This window comes from Enhydra lutris, unplaced genomic scaffold (genome assembly GCF_002288905.1).
Source record: "Enhydra lutris kenyoni isolate GAN:26980312 unplaced genomic scaffold, ASM228890v2 scaffoldscaffold61, whole genome shotgun sequence".
NCBI classification, from domain to species: Eukaryota; Metazoa; Chordata; class Mammalia; order Carnivora; family Mustelidae; genus Enhydra; species Enhydra lutris.
In genome coordinates this window covers 4,415,163-4,437,950 of record NW_019154145.1, presented here as the reverse complement: position 1 = coordinate 4,437,950, position 22,788 = coordinate 4,415,163, and the positions used below count along the sequence as shown (strand labels likewise).

The 22,788-nt window shown below is 47.9% G+C and overlaps 2 protein-coding genes across 2 annotated transcripts; one reads left to right on the top strand and one right to left on the bottom strand.

Annotated features, from left to right (window-relative positions):
• Positions 1–1,242: 1,242 nt before the first annotated feature.
• Positions 1,243–10,153, top strand: LOC111158635 (tubulin alpha like 3). Its single transcript, XM_022520800.1, is given in 3 exon segments — positions 1,243–1,633; positions 7,784–7,936; positions 9,213–10,153. Coding segments are annotated over 3 exon segments (1,485 nt in total).
• A 6,642-nt stretch (positions 10,154–16,795) lies between these two features.
• On the bottom strand, positions 16,796–17,302 carry LOC111158593 (urocortin 3). The gene has a single exon (XM_022520721.1). It carries the CDS (start codon positions 17,300–17,302, stop codon positions 16,796–16,798), a length of 507 nt encoding a protein of 168 aa, XP_022376429.1.
• Positions 17,303–22,788: the final 5,486 nt, after the last annotated feature.

Here is a 22,788-nt window from a genome sequence, read left to right as displayed (position 1 = left end):
TAGGCAGAGAGGCAGGCAGAGAGAGGAGGAAGCAGGCTCCCTGCTTCCTCCTCTCTCTGCCTGCCTCTCTGCCTACTTGTGATCTCTCTCTCTGTCAAATAAATAAATAAAATCTTTAAAAAAAAAAAAAAAAGAAGGACGTGAATGGTGATTTAAACGTAGGATGGGGGAGTGGAGGCTGATGAGGGTGAGGGACAACACTGGAGTCCGAACAAGGAAAAAATATTCACTGCCCAGGTATAAAGATAGTTAATATTTGATGCATTTTAAGGTTCTTTTTCTCTGCTTATTTTTTTAATGTATTTGATGTCATACTTTATATACAGTTATACAACTTATATGCCTCTTACCTCCGTTTTATCATAAGCTTTTCCCATGTCATAAAATTTGGAGGGTAAACTTTTAAGGGTTGCATAACTTTTCTTCAAATGCCCAACAATAAATGAATGTAGATTGGTTCTTGATTCTCACTCTTAGAAATAATACTGTGAATTCCCTTGTGCCTAAATCCTTGGGTTTTTCAATTTTTAAAAATAATTCATTTATTATTAATTTTAATAATTCATTTGTGTATGTCATCTGCCTATTTCTCTACTGGCTATCTCAAGTGTTTGTTTGGGTTTTCAAAGATTTTATTTTTAAATAATTTCTTCATCCAACATGAAGTTGAACTTACAACCCTGAGATCAATAGTCACTCTACCGACTGAGCCAGCCAGATGCTCTGCAAGTTTTTTTTTAATTAATGTATGTAAAATTGCCCTATTGATAGCCCTTAATATGAAGAACTACATATCAATCATTTTTTATAAACCATTATTCTTGTTTGCTTATTGCATTATTGAGTTTTTACATTTTTGGGTTGTGAAATCTATTACATGTTTCCTTGGTAAATTTTGCTGAGAACATCCTTTCTTCTTTAGAACACATATGCATAGTAAATATAAAACCTCAAGATGTGAAAAAGTAACATCTTTAAGTGCAATGGGTTTTAATATAGGTCAGGGTTATACATTGATTTTTGGTTTTATTCCTTTCCAGTAACTAGCTAAGATTTTTCTGGGTGAGGCAGCTTGATTTTATACATGTATAATATATTATGGATATATATTCTTAACTCACATGCTTCGCCTGTTATTCAGTAAGTCCTTAAATTATGATGCTGAAAGAAATCTTTCAGGAAAATGGGAGTCCTTGGTTCATTTGTTCTGAGAGTGTACCTGCGCCCTGGGCTTTGGTTTCCATGAGACACTTAATTAGCCTTCTCATACATTTCTCTCCTTGGCTTCTGCAAGCTTGGTTTCTGTTGATTGTGAGCAGCATTACTGAATGACCAAGCTCATGTGACCTCCAAGGGCTGTTGGTTCTCACCTCCTACGGCTTGTTTCAGAGGGAGTGCCTTTCCATCCACATTGGCCAAGCTGGTGTCCAGATTGGGGATGCTTGCTGGGAACTCTATTGCCTGGAACATGGAATCCAGCCAGACGGCGCTGTTCTCGGTAGTAGAAGGGATCAGCTGGAAAGTGGGAGCATGGAGCACATGGATGCATCTTTCAATACCTTCTTTCGTGAGACGAGAGCTGGGAAGCACGTGCCCAGAGCACTCCTCATGGATCTGGATCCCGCTGTTATAGGTAATGTAAGGCTTGCATTCAACTGTACATAACCAGGTCCGTACTCCAAGCAAACAAATCCAGTACCAGAGGTGGGCTCACCAGATTGTGTGAATCTGTCTGAATAGGATCATGCGGATATTTTTTAGATCTAGAAGTTCGTTTGTGACCACTTAAGGCGATCGGCATGAAACCTACCCAAAGGGAGTACTCGCTTAGCCTTCTTTCTCTGTGTGATGAAACAAATTCAAATCTTTTTAGTTTCTCCACACGTCTGTTGTTGCAGAAGATTAAGTCTTTTCTTGGATTTGAAAGCCAGTTGCTAGAAGATTCCAACAAAGAATCTGAAATTTGGCATTACCTGAACATGATTCTGAAGAGGCAAGGAATCAGAGAAATCTTAACTTTGAGAAATCAGTATAATTTTATGATTATTAATAGCAGACTTTGTAGTATCTTGTCCAGAAACATGGCATAGCAGCTCGGTTCCAAGAGCAAGCCTCACCTGAGCACAAGGCAGAAGCCTGTGGCATTTTTGTAATCTTGCCTCAGAAGTCCCAGTGTGTCACTGTTGCTGTTTGATGGCTTGAAACCATTACAGAGATCCACCCAGGGGAGGAATAGTGGACCTCACCTCTTGATGTGGAAAGAGCGAGGTTCTAGAAGCACACAAGAAATGGAAAGCATTCTTGTGGCCATCTTCGGAGAATATAATCTGTACACAGTGGATTGGATTTCATTTCCTTATTGGAACCAGGTCAGATCAGGTAACTGATGGCAAAAGTAGATCAACGACCAAGGGAAGGAAAAGATGGAGTGTTAGTACGAGGGGAGGGTAAGAACTGCCTCAGCCAGGATTCCTATGTGCAGTTTCCGTGTTTGCTGGATGTGAAAGGATGAAAAATAAGGAAATACTGGTGGCTTCAGGAACCGCTGAGATTCGCATGGAGGCTAGGAGAGGCAGTTATGTTGTCTTCCGACTTGAGCTCTAAGTGCCTGAAGAGAATATCTGAATTTTTGTTTCAGACAAATGGGGACTTGCAGCTGTGAGCTTTAGCTAGTCTCGTATCTAGAAACCCAGGCAGAGTAGAATATGTCCCCAGAGGACTTTGGTGAATGTAGCTAAAGAAGCAGTGTGAGAGGCCACATCTCAGTGTCCGGAATGTTGTGGCAGGTGTTTTAACTTGCGCCTATCTGAGGATTCTAGGCAAATAGGAGGCTGAGGATCTGGAATCAGAAGCTAATAAGCATGTCAGGGCAGAGATACATGGCAGGAAGAGACCAGAAGAAATTCCCCAATCCTCTAGAAAACAGCATAGAGAGAGGGCAGTTTTGAGGATCTGGAACTGGCCCAAACAGAGAGGCATAAGCTCCAGGTTTTAGGAGAAGGCACTGTTTTTTCCTTGTTCTATTCAGCAAATAAGAGAGCCTCATGCATGCAAGGCACTATTCTTGACATTGGAGGTGTATATACGCTGAATCTTCATGGACCCTCCATTCTGGTGGGAAGCCTGATGGTCATCAGTGGCTTGGAGAAGAATAAAGCAGGGCCACAGGGATAGGGAACGTTGTGTGAGTGGTGGGAGGTGCTTTTTTCCTAAGGGATGCCGAGGAAGTCCTTGTAGAGAGGGTGACATGTAGGGATCTGAAGGAAGTGAGGACATGAACCTTACCTCTCCAGAAGAGACCAGAAAGGACTTTATGCACAAAGTGATACTCCATCTGAGTCTCGAAGGCTGGGTAAGAGTTGTTTAACAGTTCACAGGTGAGAGAGGATAGAAAACATATTGTTTCAGCTTGAAAAGGTAGAAGATGTTGATACAGCAGACTCACAGGAGACGTGAACTGGAGTGGAGGCGGCTATGGGATTTCTTTGAATAATTTGTGTGGTGTGAATCTCATAATAAATAGGGGGCCAATAAAGATTTTAGAACAAGGAAAAGACAGATTGAGAATTATACTTCAGTAATGTTAATCACAGAGATTTATTCATTAATGTATACAACATTTCTTTAGCACCTGCTATGTGCCAGGTACTAATCTAGAAAGAGAGTAGACTGGAGAAAGTTACAAGGTTTTTGTGATGTATGAATGGAGAATGGAGAAGAAAACACAGATTTGAGAGACTTCCATCTAAAACAAGAGCAACAGATTATGTGTCAGTGAATGTTCTAGAGAGAATTCAGAGATGACAGCCAGATTTCACTGTTTGAATAATGAGATTGATAAATGAGGTAGGAATTGCAGAGGGGGGGTCCTAGGTGTGTGGGAGTAGGTAAGTTCCATTTGCACGTGAAGAGGCTGGTCCTGGTAAAAGATGGGGAACCAGAGGTGTTCAGTGAGAAGTTATCCTACAGAGACAAAACCCAAAAGCTGTGGTAGTAGCTGGTCTCGTTCAAAGCCAGCCCAAATGGTTCTAGAATGGAGGAAAGGTGAGTTTTGATTGTGTTTATGGAGTAGAATTCTACTGAAGATATTTGTAGGCAGAACAAGCATAGAGGGAGGGAGGGAGGGTTCAGAGTGAGTGAGTGAGGGGACCCAAAGCACGGAGAGAGTGGGTCATGCCTCTCCTTCTCTGAGGTAGAGACTGAGGATTTTGTGTCAAGGAGGAAGGTGCTCATTGAGGAGTTCTGTGATTGGAATAATGGGGTGATGCTGTGTGAGAACTCAGAGAAAGGACAAGAGGTATAATACACATTTGCAGAAGAGGACAGAGGGTCAAGGGAAGTGTGAAGGGTGTGCTGAGTGTGGGCCTGAAGGGGCAGAGAGCACAGCTGGGGTGGATGGTGCCCATGATATGTGGACAGGGTGAACAGGATGTGGGCCTGGCGGCGAGCGTATGCTTCTAATCACAGGGCCAGGCTGTGCGAGCAGACCGGTGAAGCTAGCGTGAAGGGAGGAGGGGTGGAAGATGGAAATGCTGGGAGCTCCAGGTTGAGGTGAGAAAGAATGCAATATCATTCAGTGATTCATTCCAGCTAGGTAGAGATGAGCATAGAGAGGAACAAATGTCCATCCCTTCCCTCCTATTGTCCTAGTGAGTTCAGACCATTTTAACAAAATATTGTAGACTGGGAGCTTAAACTACGGGAATTTATTTCTCATTGTCTGGAGGTGGGAGTCCAAGACCAGCGTGGCAGCCTGGCTGGTGTCCGATGAGCGCTCTCTTCCCGTTTTGCAGACAGCTGCCGTCTCATCGTGTCCTCACATCTGGCCCCCTGCAAGGGCACTAACCCCATTCACCAGGGCCCCACCCTGGCCCAGCCACCTCCCAAAGGCCCCACCTCCTAACACCCTCACACTGCAGGGAGGCTTCAATGTGTGACTCCTGGGGAGACACGAACATTCAGTCCGCAGTAGCCACTGTTTATTAGCAAGGAACCACACAGGTATTTTCCTATAATCCTTCCAACAATTCTTTCAGGGAACCTTGTTGCCATTTTCCGTTAACAGATGAAGAAGCTGAGTCTTGGGCAGGTCATGGAACTGGCCTTAGGTTGTTGAACTGTTGAGGGGAGAACTGGGTTTGACCCTAGGTCTGCCAACTAATAAAAAGCCATTCTCTTCTAACAAAAAAGCAGCATAAGCTAGTGGAGAAGAAAATGTAAGTGGTCGTAGCAATACCAACACACGCGTTCATTTGAGGCATATGAAATTGTCCATGGTTGGTTATTTCTTACCTAAAAATTGCCAACATCCTTCAATGCAACCTAATAACAATAGAAATGTCCATGAGATGCAGAGGTATCCCCAGGAAGGAGTGAGCAGCTGGGGAGCCATCAAACTTCTCCAGCCAAGGGGGCAGCATAGGCAGCTTCCCAGAGGCGTGGAGGAGCGTGCACCTTGAACAGGAACAGGGTGTGGGTAGGAGAGTGATGGGGACAGGAATCTGGAAAGACTGTTGAGCTGGGTCTTGGGGGAGTAGGGGGAAGTAAGGAAGTTTGGTTGGAGAAAGGATTTCGCAACTTTAAGATTTTGGATGGGGGGGGCAGTTGTGAGTGATTTCAAGTGGAATGGGGCTAATAGCATTGGAAGTAAGGAAGCAAGGGATTGCCAAATAGTCATGTTTAAAAACCACTGAATGCCCTGAGGGTGCTGGTTAAGGATGCTGGGTCAGATGCTCATGTCACTCAGGAAAGTAGAAAAAGTGCCAGGAAGTGAGAGTGGACAGCTTAGGTAGTAGTGCTACTGGTAGCACTAACTGGTAATGCTGTAATCACTGATCTCCAAGAGTGGTTTTTACCAAAAGAATTTATGAATGACCCTCAAGATCTCCACTGAGCGTTGACATGAAGAAGCAGGCTTCCAAAATTCCAGAAATTCCCTTCTTTGCCTGAACTCAGCCTTATAGCTGTAAGTGAGAAGCAAATAGTCCACCCAGAATTATATGCCCACTTACATCTTGTTTATAAATATATCTTTTAAAGCTCTTCACTTTGGTGGGTTTTTTGATTTGTCTTTTGGTTACTTTTTTGGTGTGTGTATGTTACTTAGGAGTCCTTTAAATCAGTTTTAGTAAATTTAAACATTTGGTGGTGTGCAAAATTGTGCTTAGAAATTCATGGTCAAAGGGGCCCCTGGGTGGCTCAGTCTACCTTCGGCTCAGGTCATGATCCCATGGTCCTGGGATCGAGCCCTGCATCGGGCTCCCTGCTCAGTGGCAAGCCTGCTTCTCCCTCTCCCATTCCCCCTGCTTGTGTTCCCTTGCTCGCTGTGTCTCTGTCAAGTAAATAAATAAAATCTTAAAAAAAAAAAGAAAAAAAGAAAATTGCGGTTATGGGCAGGAGAGCAAGGTGAACTGAGGGAGCCATCTCCTTCTTAGAAATGGAGAGTGTTTCCTCTCAGGCAGTGAGCTTCTAGGGCTATCTGTAGGTATCTGGAGATGAGTCAATACAGCATTAGCATAAGTACGTGTCATGAAGCCAATTGTGCCGTTATTATTTATAATTGTTGTCATATGGGCCATGAATTGTGCTCTACGATCTCACGTAATCCTCATAGGAGCTCAAGGGGGTAGATCTTAACATTATATGTGAGATGAGGTCACTGGGATTTAAGGATGCTAAGGAACTGCTGGAAAGCCAAGTGATGAAGGAAACCGTGAACTTGGGAAACAGATTCTCAGATATGTGCTCTTGAATGCTGCACAGCATGGCATCCTGCCGTAAGCTGGACAACATTCCCTGAGCCTGCTTGGCCCTCAAACACCGATGCGTAATTCTGTAGGAATTGGGCTATCTGGGTAATTCTCGGCCTGGGGAGCGGGACCTGGGCCTGAGGATGTGTGTTTGGTATTTTCTCAAGCTGAGCAGGTTTTTAAAAGGAGGAAAACCAGGTAGGAGTTGCCCTTGGCTGTGTTGAAGACTGCCAACGTGTTAACCCCAATTTCCCTGCTACTTGCGGTTTTATCAACTGCATTCGAGTTGGGGAAGACATTTGAGCTCATCTCACTTTCTTTGTTAAAGCCTCTTTTAAAGTGGACTAGTAATAATTTAGATCAGTTTGCTTTTCCCTGCTTTTTCTGGCACTCAGTTGGCGATTTGTAGATAGAAATACTGGCCTTAGAATGCCAGAGCATCACAGGGTGTGTGATCAGTTTGAAGAGTGTCTCCTAAAAATGTGTCCACCTACAACCTCAAAATATGCCTTTATTTGAAAATAAGGTCTTTGCCACTGATGTTCTAAGTTGAGGTCCTACAGGATTGGCGTTGACCATAACGCCAAGGGTCTGTGTCCTTATGAGAGGAAGAGGGGACCTAGTTTGGGGGAGTGGGCATGCGTGATGGAGGTAGGCACGAGTGTGTGGCCCCAAGCCGAGGACCAGCTTCTCCCTGAGACCTGCGACAGGAACCAGCCCTGCCAACACCTTCACTTTGGACTTCTGGCCTCCTGAACTGTGAGAAAAAACATTTCTCTTGTTTTCAGCCACCAGGTTTGTTTTAATTTGTTACAGCAGCTGTAAGAAACTAACAAAGGGTCTACATTGGGAAAATGTACTTTCCATTTGTCTGGAAGTAATGATACTGTTCTAGACTGAGGAAGGCCAGCTCGGCACTTGAAAACCCTTCCTTTACCGTGACACTGGGGAAATCACCATTGGGTTGGCAGTTGAACTGGCAAAGGTTAGCCGTCAAATGGAGGGAGCCTGCTGACCTCATGTCCCCTCTGCAGATGGGATTCGAGCCGGCCAGCGCCGCTCACTCTTCCACCCAGAGCAGCTCGTCAGTGGGAAGGAAGACGCCGCAAACAACTACGCCCGTGGTCGCTACTCTGTGGGGTCCGAGATCATCGACCTTGTGCTCGAGAGGATCCGAAAGCTGGCAAGTGGCCCCTTTCTGCCTAGTGGGGGCCCGTACCTGAGTGCCTGGGATCTGTCTTCCACACAACACCCAGGTCACCGCCCCCGGCCTCTCCCGCAGACACTCAAGGCTGGGAAGCACCTTGGTGTAGGCTTGGATGACACTTCATGATGTAGCATGCATGGAAGAAACCGTTTAGCTCACTGCAGCCTCATCTTCTCTTTCCTTTTAGATTTATGAAGAAAGACTGGTTTTTTCCACTGCTTTATTGAGATACTACGCAATGATGGCCACAGTGCAGTTAACGTGTGTGTGTGTGTGTGTGTGTGTGTGTGTGTGTGTGTGTGTGTTGACAACGTTTAAAATCCACTCTCTTGGCAACTTTGAAGCCTACAGAATTGCTAACCAGAGCCACGGTGCTGTCTATTAGCTCCCCAGAATGGACTCCTCTGCTAGCTGGATGTCTGTGTCCTTCAACGTCTCCCAGTTTCCCCTACCCACAGCCCCCACAAGATACTGTGCTACTTTCCGTTCTTATGAGTTGGACATTTTTCGATTCCACCTATATGAATGGGATGATACAGTATTTGTCCTGTTGTGTCTGATTTATCTCTCTTGGCTTAATGGCCTTAAGGTCCCTCCATGCTGTGACAGAGGGCAGGGTGTCCTTCTTTGTAATGACTAGCCCCCCCTACTCTTGCTTCTGCCCACTCATCATGGCTTACCTTCTCACAGACTTCCAAAGCATCCTGACACCTGTCCTTTTCCTGTAGTCTCCGTTATTTGTGAAGTTAACAGGTGACACATCCTACCTGGAGATTAGTTACTCTAGTTCCTGACCTTGAACTCTTCTTTACGGACCTGCATCTGGAGAATCCTTTGTCTAGTACGCATATTGGTGTCTGGCTTACTCCTTAATCAAACGATGCCTTTTACACCTGCATAGTAGACTGGATGTACAGGTGAGAGGTACTTCATCTCCTGAGGGGAGGAGGGAGGCGTAGGTTGCTTCAATATTTGGCCATTTTGTTTGTTACTGAGAAAGACTGAACTATAGCTCACAAGCTGATACATTAGTGAAGGGCAGCTAAAGACAGTTGAATATTTATGCTTCGTTTATAGTGAAATTCTAAAGTGCTTCCCCTACCCCACAGGTAACCACTCATGTGTGTTACTGGGGTGTTAATAAGGGCACACTCGTCCTTTCTGAAAGTTTTGTCTGGGGGAAATTCTTGTCTCCCCACTGCCACTGCGGGGTTCATGTGGCCCAGGTCTCACCTCTCCTTTGCTTCCCCAGGCAGAGCAGTGCAGTGGACTTCAGGGATTTTTGATTTTCCGAAGCTTTGGAGGAGGCACTGGATCAGGATTTACATCTCTCTTAATGGAGCAGCTCTCAATAGAATACAACAGGAAGACGAAATTGGAGTTCTCTGTCTATCCAGCCCCCCGGATCTCCACCGCTGTTGTGGAGCCTTACAACTCCATCCTCACCACGCACACCACCCTGGAACACTCAGACTGCACATTCATGGTGGACAACGAGGCCATCTATGACATCTGCCACCATAAACTCGGTGTCGAGCGTCCCTCTTACGCCAGCATTAATAGGCTGATAGGCCAGGCGGTATCTTGCATTACTGCTTCTCTCCGGTTTGAGGGGCCCTTGAATGTGGACCTCATTGAATTCCAGACCAACCTTGTCCCTTATCCAAGAATACATTTCCCCATGACAACCTTGGCCCCCATCATCTCTGCTGACCACGCCTACCATGAGGAGCTCTCTGTGTCCGACATCACCGCTGCTTGCTTTGACTTCTCCAATCAGCTGGTCAAGTGTGACCCTCGGCTGGGGAAGTACATGGCCTGCTGCCTACTGTACCGAGGGGACGTGGTCCCCAAAGACGTGAATGCAGCCATCGCAGCCATGAAGTCAAGGAACTCTGTGCAGTTTGTGGATTGGTGTCCGACTGGTTTCAAGGTGGGCATCAACAACCAGCCACCCATGGTGATGCCAGGAGGGGACCTGGCCAAGATCCAGCGGGCTGTGTGTATGATGAGCAACACCACTGCCGTCGTGGAGGCCTGGGCCCGCCTGGACCACAAGTTCGACCTCATGTATGCCAAGAGGGCGTTTCTGCATTGGTACAGCAGGGAAGGCATGGAGGAAGGCGAGTTCTCAGAGGCCAGGGAAGACTTGGCCGCTCTGGAGAAGGATTACGAAGAAATGGGGAAAACTTTCTGATGGAAATGTGGCCGAGGAGAATGAGTGTTAAGTTGAAGTGTTCTGCTTTCTTTCAAGACGTTATGTACCCTTGGAGGGTAGGGTTCCCCCTGATGGGAAGAAACTGGAAACCCAATCAAACAAGACCCTAAGCTCAACTCTAAATCAAATGGGTCAGTACCTTGTCTGTTGGTTCAGCCCAGCTACCTGTGGACCCCCTAGGTTTGGGGTTCTTTGAGCCTTGGATCATGTCCATGTTTCTTTCTTTCTTTCTTTTTTTCTCAGAATGGAAAGCTAGCTTTATTCTTTGCTCCTTCAAAAAATGATGAAACCCTAAAGTCAGTGCTTTCCCATTCCCTTTCCTGTGGTGTAAAGGAGCACATGTTAATTATTAATGTTATTTCCCCCATGTCTATGTTTTGTACATTGATTAAATAATGAATATTTCAGTATCATTCTTTTCTTTCTTCCAAAGGTAGGCTTTAAAGTCTCAGTTTGTTTTTTTTTATGCAAACAAAAAGCAAGAATATTCCTGGGTCTTTCAAAAATTTACATCTGTGTTCCTGTGGGTCAGAAGGTGAGAAGGATCTCTCTCAGCAACCTGTCCTTGAAGAGATGTTCTCAAAGTGTAGCCAGCAGAACCCTGCATTGGAACCAGTGGAAAGGTTTAGGGAAAAAAAATGCAGATTCTTGGGGCACCTGGCTGACTCCATGGGTAGAGTGTGTGATGCTTGATCTTGGAGTTGTAGAGATTACTTAAAAATAAAAAGTTAAATTAAAAAAAATGCAGATTCTTGGGGCACCTGGCTGACTCTGTGGGTAGAGTGTGTGATGCTTGATCTTGGGGTTGTAGAGATTACTTAAAAATAAAAAAATTAAATTAAAAAATGTAGATTCTTGAGGTACAGAAGCTCTGGGGTTTGGAGGGGGCATGACCTAAGAATCTGAAGTTTAAAAAGACAACTTGAAGGAATTCATTTTTGGAATTAAACTATCCTACTTTCAAACAAGTTATAACTTAAAGTGGAAGAAGTAGTTATAAATGCATTAAAACCATCAGCCACATTTTTATTATCCATGATGTTTATTTTAGTCTGACTAGTCACCAGCCTTCAGGTGAACTAGACCCTGCAAAGGTACTCACTTGGCCTTGCGTGTTGCTCTTGAGCTGATGGTAGATATTGCCCAGGTGCCTCATTCAGCTGTGGTGTTTACCCTGCAGCCTTAGTCCTCCATCTGTACCCTCTTTGCCCAATGTGGTCAGGGTGTTGGGTTCAGGTAGATAATCTGAGGGTAATTGCACGAAACCCTTGGCTGAAGGCATCAAGTTGAGGGTCATACTGAGAGCTTTGCCAGACTGTAGTGTGACCACCTTCTTATTGTGTGGACCCTGCATGAGGACTCCACCTCTAATGGCCTCCCGGTCGATGCGCTTACGTACTAACATCACTGCCCTGGGATGTGGCTTCAAGAGTTCCATTCACATCACGTACCCTTGTGCAGCCTTCTCTTGTACCTTGTCTGCCCCTGGTGGAGATGCTCTTGGTGCCTTTCTCTGGCTCTCACTTACCTTGTCGACAACCACATTTGCTTCACGTGAGTGACTGAGAAGACGCTAAGTGTTCCTTCTCTCTAGAGTTCTATACCGAAACTTCCGCCTACCTGCTATCTTCTCAGATAGCCTTGCCTGCACTTAAATTTAGCTTCTTCCAAGAAAAGCTTGCCACTATACCTCCAAAGAAATCTACTCTTCCCTGAGTGCTCTGTCTTGTCTATTTCTGTCATCATCCCAGATTCTAAACAACGCTGTCATTTTTGACTGCCTTCTTTCTTTCTACAGAGCCAGGGTCTTAACAATTCTACTTCGGGTGACGATTCCAGGATCCGTTCCCTTCCTTGTCTTCCTATGGAAGCCATCCTAGCTCAGCCTGCACACTAGTGCCCAAAGGCTTTTCTGCCTTTCCCTTTGTCTTCCTGACCCGTCCAGCACACCTGTGACAAAATTCCAAAGCACAGGTTGGATTATTTTGCCCCCTTGCTCAAAGCTTTGGTGATTCCCATCTTCTTAAGTATGAAGTCTAAATCCCTGCTCATGGCATGCAGCGCCCTGTCCCCACTAGTTCCAACTTAAATTTCCATTCCCATCCTTCCCTGTGCTGTCCGGCATTCCATCTACACTGGGGAGCTCACTACTTCTAGCACCTGTTTTTCTCTCTCCTCTGTCTTTGCTCCTTCTTGCTGCTTTCTTTCTTCTTTCCTTCTGTGGCTGAGTGATAGAACACTTCCTTCAAACCCAGTGCACCTGTCCCGTGAAGCTTCTTGGGTATCCATTTGCGCCCACCCCAGGATTAGAGGCATTTGGGATACACTGTGAGATCTCTCACTGCAGTGGAAATAATGTAGTAAACACTCATTTGAGGGGTGCCTGGGTGGCTCAGTCGGTTAGAGCCTCTGCCTTTGGCTCAGGTCATGATCTCAGGGTCCTGGGATCGAGCCCCACATTGGGCTCTCTGCTTAGCAGGGCGCCTGCTTCCTCCTCTCTCTCTCTGCCTGCCTCTCTGCCTACTTGTGATCTCTGTCTGTCAAATAAGTAAATAAAATCTTTAAAAAATACTCATTAATGAATTATATATTTTCATGTGCATATCCTATATTGAGCTTTGAACTATTAGACTTTTACTAGTTCTATGTGTATGTGTTGTTTCTCTCTTCAGACACCAGAGGGCACGAGTGAACGCTTAAATAACCCCTCAGTTCCTATCATTGTTTTGCTATTCTGAAGGACATTTGTGTTTGTGTGTGCCTGTGTGTGTGTGTGTGTGTGTGTGCGCGCGCGCGCGCATGCGTGCCTGTGTGTGTGTGTGAATGCACACACTCAGAAAAGACCATCCAGAGAAATGGTGGGGATGGGAGCCTAAGAAAGTGTGAGAGACGGTCCCAAGAGATAACTGCCCACAGTGGATGGTCATAGGAGGAGCAGAGTGGTCCGCTACGATATGGAAAGAGTGGCAGTTAAGGATTTGGGGCGTTTGGGGCGCCTGGGTGGCTCCGTGGGTTAAAGCCTCTGCCTTTGGCTCAGGTCATGATCCCAGGGTCCTGGGATCGAGGCCTGCATCGGGCTCTCTGCTCAGTGGGGATCCTGCTTCCTCCTCTCTCTCTGCCTGCCTCTCTGCCTACTTGTGATCTCTGTCTGTCAAATAAATAAATAAAACCTTTAAAAAAAAGGATTTGGAGGGTTTGTTTTCGACACAGGAAAAGTGAAGTGGGCTTGTGTGCTGCTGTGACTGGTGAGGTGGAGGTGGTAATGCTGATGACGTGGCAGAAAGGAGGAAGCGTGGTTGGGTCGGTGTCTCACAGTGGCCAAAGGCGATGGGAACTTTGGGCATGGCACGGGGCACACGAGTGGTGCATCCAGCTGAGAGCAGAAGGCAGAGTGTGTGGATGGTGATGCCTGGGGCAGGCAAAAGTGTTGACGGGAGTTTGTGAAATTTTGCTTCAGAAGCATCTGATTTTCTTAGTGAAATGAAAAGCAAGGTCCCCAGCTAAGATGGGAACATGGGGAGGAAATATGTGAGATTTGAGGAGAGAGGAAGATGAGTGCACATCTCAGGTAGTCAGGGTGGGAGTGGAAGGATGGCAGTGTCTTTGCTGAGCTCCATGAAGGGCTTGTCGAGATTGTAAGGTGAGACTGGTGATTGTGTGCGTGCGTGTGTGGGTGAGTACATGTGCATGAGTGTGTGCGTACGTTTTAAGTTGTGTTTAGCTTCAGGGTGTAGGGACAGAGTAGTGGGGTGAATTCATCAGGCTCTCATCAATAAGACAAAGTGAAAGCAGAACAACAGAATTACAGGTTTCTACAGGACCAGAGTGATAACGATCGATCACAGCATTTACACTGGCGGAGTGCAGGGCAGTTTTGAGGATCGATGAGTTATTGGGCTCAGTGGGGCTACAGGGTGGTTGGGGTTGGCTTTTGGGAAAGAGCAAGCTGGGAAGATAGGAAGGGTGGTCGGACAGCTTATGATTTAGTGACAAAGTCTGGGGTGTGGCCACACGAGGGAGTTGGAGGGGCAGGGTCAGGGAGTAGAAATGAGACCCGAGTGTTGGACAGGTCGTCCACAGGTGTGTTGAAATCATGAAGGCAGGAATGGTGTCAGACAGACTGATGACCTAAGAGCTAAAATGATCGGGAAACGGGGTGCACTGCCCCAGGTGTTGGTGAAGGGTCACAACGATGGGCAGGGGGTGATCATTTGATGACCTGAGGTTCAGGTGGGGAACAATGCCTTAGGGGGGAGGGGGAGGATTCTCTCCTGGAACAAAACACGCTTACCTTTAAGAAAACACTGTGTCATCCCATAGGTTCGGGGTTTCTTTCCCAAGATAATTTTTTTTATGTTTTTTGCCTTCTTGGCTTATGGAGGTGTCTTAGTGATATCCACTGTGCTGTGACAGGTTCTAATGGAACGTGCTCAACCCTAGGAATAGCCGATGACAGGAACTTCATTAATGAAAGAAAAAGCTGGAATCATTATGTTGTATCCTTGAAACTAATACAATGACATAATGGTGTATGTCGATTAAACCTCAATAAACTTGTTTTTAAAAGAACCAGTTGTCCTACAGCCTGTGCTTAGGTTAACATGATTACTTCACTTTCAAGTCAGAGTGAAATTCGTCTGTAATTCTTACTAAGGTAGCTAGCTACACCATTCGGCAAGATTTTGTATTTCTTTGGCTCAATATATGGCAACTGTCTTTTTAGTTTAATACTACAGTCTTGTGACCTTATGCATCTCCCGTTTTTTTGGAATTTTATGAAATATCTGACAGAATTTTGGGTGGGCTCAGCTTTCCCTGATTATTTAGTTATAGCTCCAAAGTCATGCCACTGTCAGGAAGCAGGTCCCTTTGCTTCTTATGTGGTGGGACATTTGAGGTCACATCATGCATCCACTGTTCTTGTCTATTGGAGGAGGTTCACTTGGCTTTTGAGCTTTGTTTTATTTTTAAAAGAGAGTTTCAATGATTTTTTCAAGGGAGCTCAAATCAACACAAATTATCCAACAGAGATTGTGTTGGGAATTTTCACTAACGTGAACTCATTATTACCCCCCATCGTCCTCTGTGGAGTCTAGGTTAATCGTCACGCTTGGGGACTTGTGCTGGTCTGATAGGTGAGAAATTGTATATGAGTGCAGTTCTCAGAGGAATGAAGTTTAGCCTTCTCTTACATGTGTAAAGATCATTTGGATGTGTGTGCGAGAGAGAGAAGGAGAGAGAGATCTGTCCCTGTCCTTGCTTCTTTGGGGGAAGGGTGGTTCTTTTCTCCTCAGTGTTGAGCCCTATGCATTTGATTGGTAAGCCCTTGGTCTTTTGTATGAGCCATAAGCATTTTTCTAATCTGTTTTGCATCTGGGTTTTGACTTTGCCTCTGGGGGCAGTGGTGGCGTTGGCTGCCCGCGTGTCATCACTTATTGTAAAGTAATGGCAACACGTGGAGGTTCCTGTCCTGTTACTCACGACTTCTCTCCCCACAGGAGGGAGTAGAACCACAGTCCCTCTTTGGGAATCTGGCCCTTGGGTTTTGCAGCCAGAGGCCATCCGAGTTCTTGCCGATGTCCCCTTTTACTGGACTTTCACTCATATTAAACCTTCTCATCTCTGAATCCCTCATACAATTCTTTACGCACCATCGCTTAGCCACTGGTCGTTCATACATGGTATTTGCTGCTTTTCTGGTCTGGGTTTCGATCCTCACTCAGTGTGCAGACTCAAGGAGAGCGGAGGACTTGCCTCACCCACCACCAGCCCCTGCCACCAGGCCCGGCATTGGCTGGGTCATCGCTGCGGGGCCAAGAAATGGGCCCCCATGCCCAGCCGTGGCGGAGTTCGGGGCAGCACAGGGGAGTAACTGGAAGCTCCCTCCCCACCTAACCCAGTGCCCACTCTAGAGCAGACCCTCGGCTAGGCCTCCTGGGCTGGACCAATCCGTGCACATAGCTCTAACCTAAGCGATGCCTGCCAGAGTCCTGCCAGCTTGGCTTTTCCAAGACTTTCCTTACCCCTCCTAGGACCTCCAAGAACCTCTCCACCCCAGGAGAGACCAGGAACGGACTCAGCGGCTACCTCCCTCGTCCGCCTCCACTTTTCCATGCTCAGAGACATGAAGGCCACTGGCTGAAGGAAAAGAAACTGAAACCAGCCCAAGGGTTGCAGAAGCCATTGGTTTTAATGGCTTTAATGAGAGAGGGAAGGGATGGGGTCCGAAGTCAGGATGGTGAGCCGTGGATGGGGGTGGGCAGGAAGGAGTGCTTCCCGCCCTCTCCCCAGGCATGGGCCATGGAGGAAGAGCATGGAGAGGAGGACAGCGGGATTTTGCCTCTCATAGCAGGGAAGGAGAAAGCAGATGCAGAATCTAGGGAGAGACATGAAGGGGCTCGTGTCTGTGCGGGTAGGACAGTACGCCCTTGTGTGCATGTGTGCAGAGGAGGGGGCTGGGCTGGAAGCAGGAAGGAGCAGAGGGGCCGAGCACTGAAGCCGCCTAGAGAACAGGACCCAGCCCTCAAAATACAAACCGGCTGAATGCGCAGCCCCTCGCCCTCCACCCCGACCTCCGTCCCTGTCCCTGGTGTGCCGCCGCCCTCCTGCTGGTCTCTGCTTCTACTTCTTACGCCCAATCTGTGCCATCAGGAGTGCGTTGGCAGCTGCCTTGGCCTGCAGGTTCTTGGCCTTGGCAATGTTGAAGAGGATGTTCATGATATTCGTGGGGACATCAAGGGACAGCGTGAACTTGGTGCGCCGGTCACTCTTGGCCTTGTCCTGGTGCGGCCTGCCCTTGAGCTGAGCTGGGGGGAGGTATTTGTACTGGGCACTTCCCGCTCCACTGCTGCCCCCGGAGCCTGGGAGGGTCCTCTTCTTCTTGTCCTCTTCCTCCTCCTCCTCCTTCTCCTCGTCCTCTCCTGAGGAGGGGTCTTGGCTGGGCAGGTAGGGGAAGCCTCTCTTGCTCAGCGGTGGTGCATCCTCCAGCGAGCTCCTCCTGGCCTCCGACAGGGCCGTGTTGATACAGCTGAAGAAGGACTTGGCTCTGTACAGCCTCTGGGAGAGGCCCGGCCGGGGGGCCCCTGGAAACAGCAGCAGCAACAGCAGGAGGTGGGCTGGCTTCAGCATCTCTCCCTGGGGGCGAGAACAGGGGTGTGAGAAAGGCTCAGTGCTCAGGAGGACAGGGGTTAAAACTCAAGAGGGCTTTAGTCATAGTCTACAACAGTTCTCAAAGTGGGGTCTCAGGGCCAGCAGCAGTCGGGAAGTTGGTTAGAAATGCAAAGAATTCTCAGGTCTTGCCCCCAGAATGACTAGATCCAAAAGTCTGGGGTTTTAATCAAAATAAAAAATCTGAGTTTTAATCAAGTCTTCAGGTGATTCTGATGGTTGGTAAAGTTTGAGCGCCATTGATCGGCTGGTATTGATGACTTCTGTTTCATTCAGCTTTGCTGGCCGCTGCTGGCCCTGCGAGATGAATGGCGAGTGTGCCAGGGGAGCGTTCCGTGGCTTACTGGGGTTGATGACTTTTAGTTCTCTTGTCCTTAGCACTGCTGACTCAGTGCATCCCTATTGCTTAAAGACTGTGGTGGGTGGTCCAGTCAGTGTGTCTGAGGCAGGTCGTTAAGACCCGTCCCCCTGCTGGGCTATCAGTATTCCTCGGGAGCAAGCAGTTGTGAATTTGTTTGGTTTTACCACAGAATTTATGAAGTGAAATTCAGTTTGGTCTCTGTGTAGAGATGTTAAGTACGTCACAAAAAACACCCGTGTTCTCTAGTGTTGAAGACTGATGCGACCTCAATCCTAAAACTATTGGCTGTCTCTATTATATGGAAGTTCTTGGTTATCTGTTCGACTGAGTGAGAGAGACATGGTCTGAGAGCCAATCCAGGGACACCGGTGTCTGAGGACGTGCCGTTCCGGGAATGGTTCAGTGCCTTCAAATGCAGGGGAGGTCGCGCTGTTGTCCAGGGCTAGCAGCGATGCTCAGAGGCATGAAAGGATGATAGTCTTTAGCAACCATTTGAATTTAGTCTTTTATTTAAAAAAAGAAAGAAAAGGAAAAACCCTAAATTTAGTGTAGGCAGCGTGTGTGGCCATGACAACGTCCAGCTCGGTGTCCCTCCTGTACCCTGGACTTCGGGTTTGAAGCCATCATGGTTGTCGGGCCACTGTGGCACTGTGCTGACCGAGAAGGGACACGGGCTTGAGTGGGATCATTCCCACCCCTCTGCCCTGCCTCCTTTGCAGCAACAGCTCCCCGCTGACCATCTGAATTTGGGTTGGGTGTGGCCACTGGGCCTCAGGCAAATGGTGAAGTGGACAAAATTGACCTCCTGCATATTAGGACCAAACCTACCCTGCACCACAGCCCCTGTGGTCTGTCCTGTCTGTACTCTCTCCAGCTCGGGACCAAGGACGTGAGGTTCATTGACTTCACTGTCACCCTCTATGAAGCGTGAGGAAGAAATGTGAGGTCAAAGGTGTGGGATTTCATCATCTCCCCTCCCCCAGGAAGGACTACTGGCTGTGCTGGGCGCCCCATCACGCTGACCCCCTCACCCCCTCCCAGGAGGCACAAAGAGTGAAGGGTTGCCCTTGGGCTGCTTTACCTGAACCTGGAGTTTATTTTCTGCCTGAGACATCCTTGGTTCCCACATAAGAAAGCAAGAAAGGTGTGGTTAGCTGTCGAACTTGGGGGGCCTCTCCTATAAGGTGGTTTTTGAGGAAGCGAAACGAATTGGATAAAGAAATCAACATGGGGTCCTTCTGGGCATTAAGAAGGCTGGACTAGCACAGGATCCTTCTGTTTTCTGTGGTGATAGGCAGAGGTGGGGGGGCGGCGGGCTGTCCGAGGCTGAGGGCTGGCCTCAGCTCTGCAGATCATCGCCAACGTGACCTGGAGCAGGTCATTTCCCAGAAACAGAGAGGGAATGAACCCACGCTGCCTTCCCAGCTTCTTCAGGCTGTGAACGGATAGGGCCGGAGCTGAGCCCAAAGCACCCGAGCCCCGTTCTCTCTCTAAAGGAGAATCCTGGGAGGCTTCACGTGCCCACGGACCTGGCAGGTGTTCCTTAGAAGCCTAGGGTTTTCCTGGACACTCTACATTGTGCCTACTGTCTTCCTTTTTCTTTCCCTTAAGAAACCAGCTGGATTTGTTCGTCTGTTATTTGTTTTTACATCTTAAAAATTTTGAGTTTATTGTATCCGACAGTTATGAAAAAAATAGGCAATCCTTGCTTTATGTGCTCCAAATGCATGGCCCCCCTGGGTCCGGGCATGTGGTGTTGTGCAGAGAAATCAACACGGACTCTGGGGTTACAGGGACCCAGGTTCAAATGCTCCTCGTCCTTTGCCCAAGCCCCGTGGGCAGGGTGCTTGACCTCTGTGCCTTTCCACTTCCTCATCTGATAGATGGAGACAGCGGTAACTGCCTCATAGAGCTTACACGAAAGAAAGATGAATTCAAGGTGAAAAACGCGCTTGCTCTAGTCAGCTACTTAATAAAGGAGGCCGCTTCCTCTCCGTTTACACACAAATCGTCTCCAGGTCCAATTAGGATAAAATTCAATTCACGTATAACCATCTCGGAAGCCACACCTGAATCTACGTATTTTTATCTGTGTCTCTCTCTACATCTACATCTCGACATGCCGGTGACTTTGTTCCACTTGTTTGACCCTGCAGACCAATCCCTTTATTGTGTTGTATTTCTGGCTTTTAGGTTTTGGCTGTTCTCCCACTTTCTCCGTCCTCAGCCTGGCAGGCTCCCCTGGCCCTAAACTCAGTCTCAGTCAGCTGCTGTCAGCTTTTCGAGGAGTTCAGGATCACGTGGGGAGTTGTTCAAACGTGGGCTGCAGGGCGCTGTCCCGGGGGGCTTCTGGGTCAGTAGGTTTGGGAAGAGGCCTGAGCTTCTGCCTCTCTAACGTGCTCCTGGAGGACAGGGACAGGGTGGGTCCAGGGACAGCACCGTGAGAACCGCCCCTGTGCATGTCCTCTGTCCTCCTGCGAGCTCCATAGAATTGCACGCTGGATTCCCAGAGAGCATTTGACCAGGGGCGTATCGACTATCTCTGTGGGAAAATGGACTCTTTTCTTTTAATGTCTTTTAATATTGTGTTCAATATCCAGACACCGGCTTTCTCATTTACGGAGGACCCAGCTAGTTGCTGGTTGTTTTGTGTAAACATAGGATGAATCGTGGCTTTAGCTGCCTTACTGCATGGAGGCATCTGGAACTTTGGAGCAGTTTCCAAGGGCTTGTAAAATGGAAAGGATTTAAAGACTCAAAAACCCGTTTCCCAGAGAAAGGGTTAATGCCGGCAGGGAGGTTGTGGAGGGAGTTTAGGGTTTTCGGGCGGGAGGGAAGAAGGTCTCCTGGGCAGAGAGAAGCCCTGTGCTCCACAGTCAAGTTTGATTTGGGAGCAAGCTTCCCCTCCTACATTCTCTGGATTCTTTTGCTGTCACCCCTAGTGAGCCCACACAAAGGTTTAGGCGGTCCCTGCTACCTGCTGTGAAAACCAGTCTCCTCTCTAGTTAGATGGAAGGGGACAGAGCTCTCCATCTGTGCTTTTCAGGTTTGGGTACCTGAAACTCCCCTTCTTTTGGGTTCCAGCAAGGACTTCTCCGAGTGCTTCTCAGAGCTGTCCCAGAGTCCCACCCAAGGACCTGAGGCTGCAAGGGACCTGCGCCAGCCCGGGGCAGAGCACCCCCAGGGAGAGGGTGCCCCAAGGGGAAAGGTACCGGTGGTAAAGCCAGAGGAAAACAGCGTCGGCCCGTGCCAGCCCCGTTTTCCGGAGGTGAGGAAGGCGGGGTGAGTCCCCGTATTACAACCCCCCACCCCCACCCCGTTTTACCCCATTGGTCTGCAAACACTGTCAAGCAGCTGAATTTCCAAAACCATTTTATAAAACCGTGGCTGCCCAACCTAGAGGAGTTTTATGCATTTCAACAGGTGTTAGAGTAAGGAGCTGTTTTCTTACGGTGGACTCCTGGAAGTGTATGTGTGTCACACACGTCCCCACAGAAAGACTAGCAGCTCACCCTCCGAGTGAGCCTCCAAGGAGGGTTTCTGCGTGAAAGGCTGCTTTCCCTGAAGAGGGAGGAACAGCAAGGAGAAACAGACATGTTATAGAGAGTGTGTCCTGACAGTGTTCATAGTCACCTTATTTAACCCATTCTCAGAAGTGGGGTGTGTGAGATTGCCGTGTTTGAGGAGAAAATTGCAAACACGACTTCTCAGAGAACTTGGACATCAGAGACATCAAAATTCATCTTTATGTTCCCTCCCCTTCACGGGTAGCACCAAGTCATTACGGATGTCTGTCCCCTTCCTCTAATGTCCCCAACTTGGCAAGGGAGAAAGGACTCTGGGTGTTGAAGGCAGAGGACCTGGGTTTGAAACTACCCTCTCCCCCCAACTGCCCCGGGGTGAATCAATCACTGAATCTCTCCGTGGCCACAGCCCTTGAGAAGGAGATGTTCCCCGCCCCGCAGGTGTGCAGAGAGGAAACAGTCAATCCAGGCCAGCACCCTCCGGCTCCTGGGCAGGAACATGGGGAATGACGGCTTTGTATTCACACCCACCTCCCCATTTCTTCGGAAATATACATTTGCAAGAACCTGTTCTGCCTCCAATCTGTTACTTTTGTAAAGCAGGTCTCTCTGTACCAGCAAAGGGAGGATGGACTTCTACTTACCTCAAACGCACACTGTGGGGTTCCGCACCCTGCTCCCTGGGCTGTGACTGGGGGCGCTTGCAGCCTTGGTCTCTCACCCCTGTCTGGTCCCCAGCATGTCCTGCTTAACCCAGGACCAGTACATTCATCCTTCACGGACAAGTCCCCAGCCCAAACCTTACCTGTGAGTGGCCTTCGCTCTGGAGTCGAAGCACTCAGCGAGGCAGGCGGCAGCTTCAGGACCAGGAGGTCTGCCCCAGAAACATCCCCTTGAACTCCTGTCTCTGCTGGGGTCACTGCTCCTTCTCTTCTTGTATTGTTTCTAAGTGGGCCGTGATATTTCCTCTCTATGGAAACCACTCCACTCCCTCGTGTTTATATATAAAAGTGACAGATCACGGGGTGGATTGTAATTCCAGACGTGGTGTCTACACTGGGATGCGATTGCGTTTAAAATACAACCGGACCAGCTGTCCGCGTCATGGAGATGACAGGCACTCTGTATCCTTGACCCCTCCCACACACCTCCCCACGGGCCCTCCCATCGCCTCCCACTTCCCCTCCTGCCCTAGCAACTTGCTCATTGATAAAAGAATAAAACGGTCTGTTAAATTGGGAAGAAGCTCCTTTGAAGAGTTTTATTACTGATCTTCGTTCTTCCTGATTTCAGTCTTCCTATGCCCTCAGCACTCTACCCCTCCTTTTCGGAATGGACACAGGACCTGCTTTGAAAGTATGAAAGGTGACTTGAAGTTCACCTGTTGTCTTGTGGTTCTTGTGGGTCCTGACCTGCTGTATCATCTCCCGCTACTCATAGAGCTTGGTAAGGCTGTGTTCATCAAAGGGCACATGAGGGGGCAGGCACCTTGTACCTAGAGCTTCTGATGGAAAATCAGAAATCTGAATTTTACCCATTTTTTTTTCGTCCGTTCATTCAAT

What these genes read in the sequence shown, in the direction of transcription:
- LOC111158593 (XM_022520721.1), bottom strand. Translation starts at nt 17,302, where the DNA reads ATGCTGAAGCCAGCCCACCTCCTGCTGTTGCTGCTGCTGTTTCCAGGG.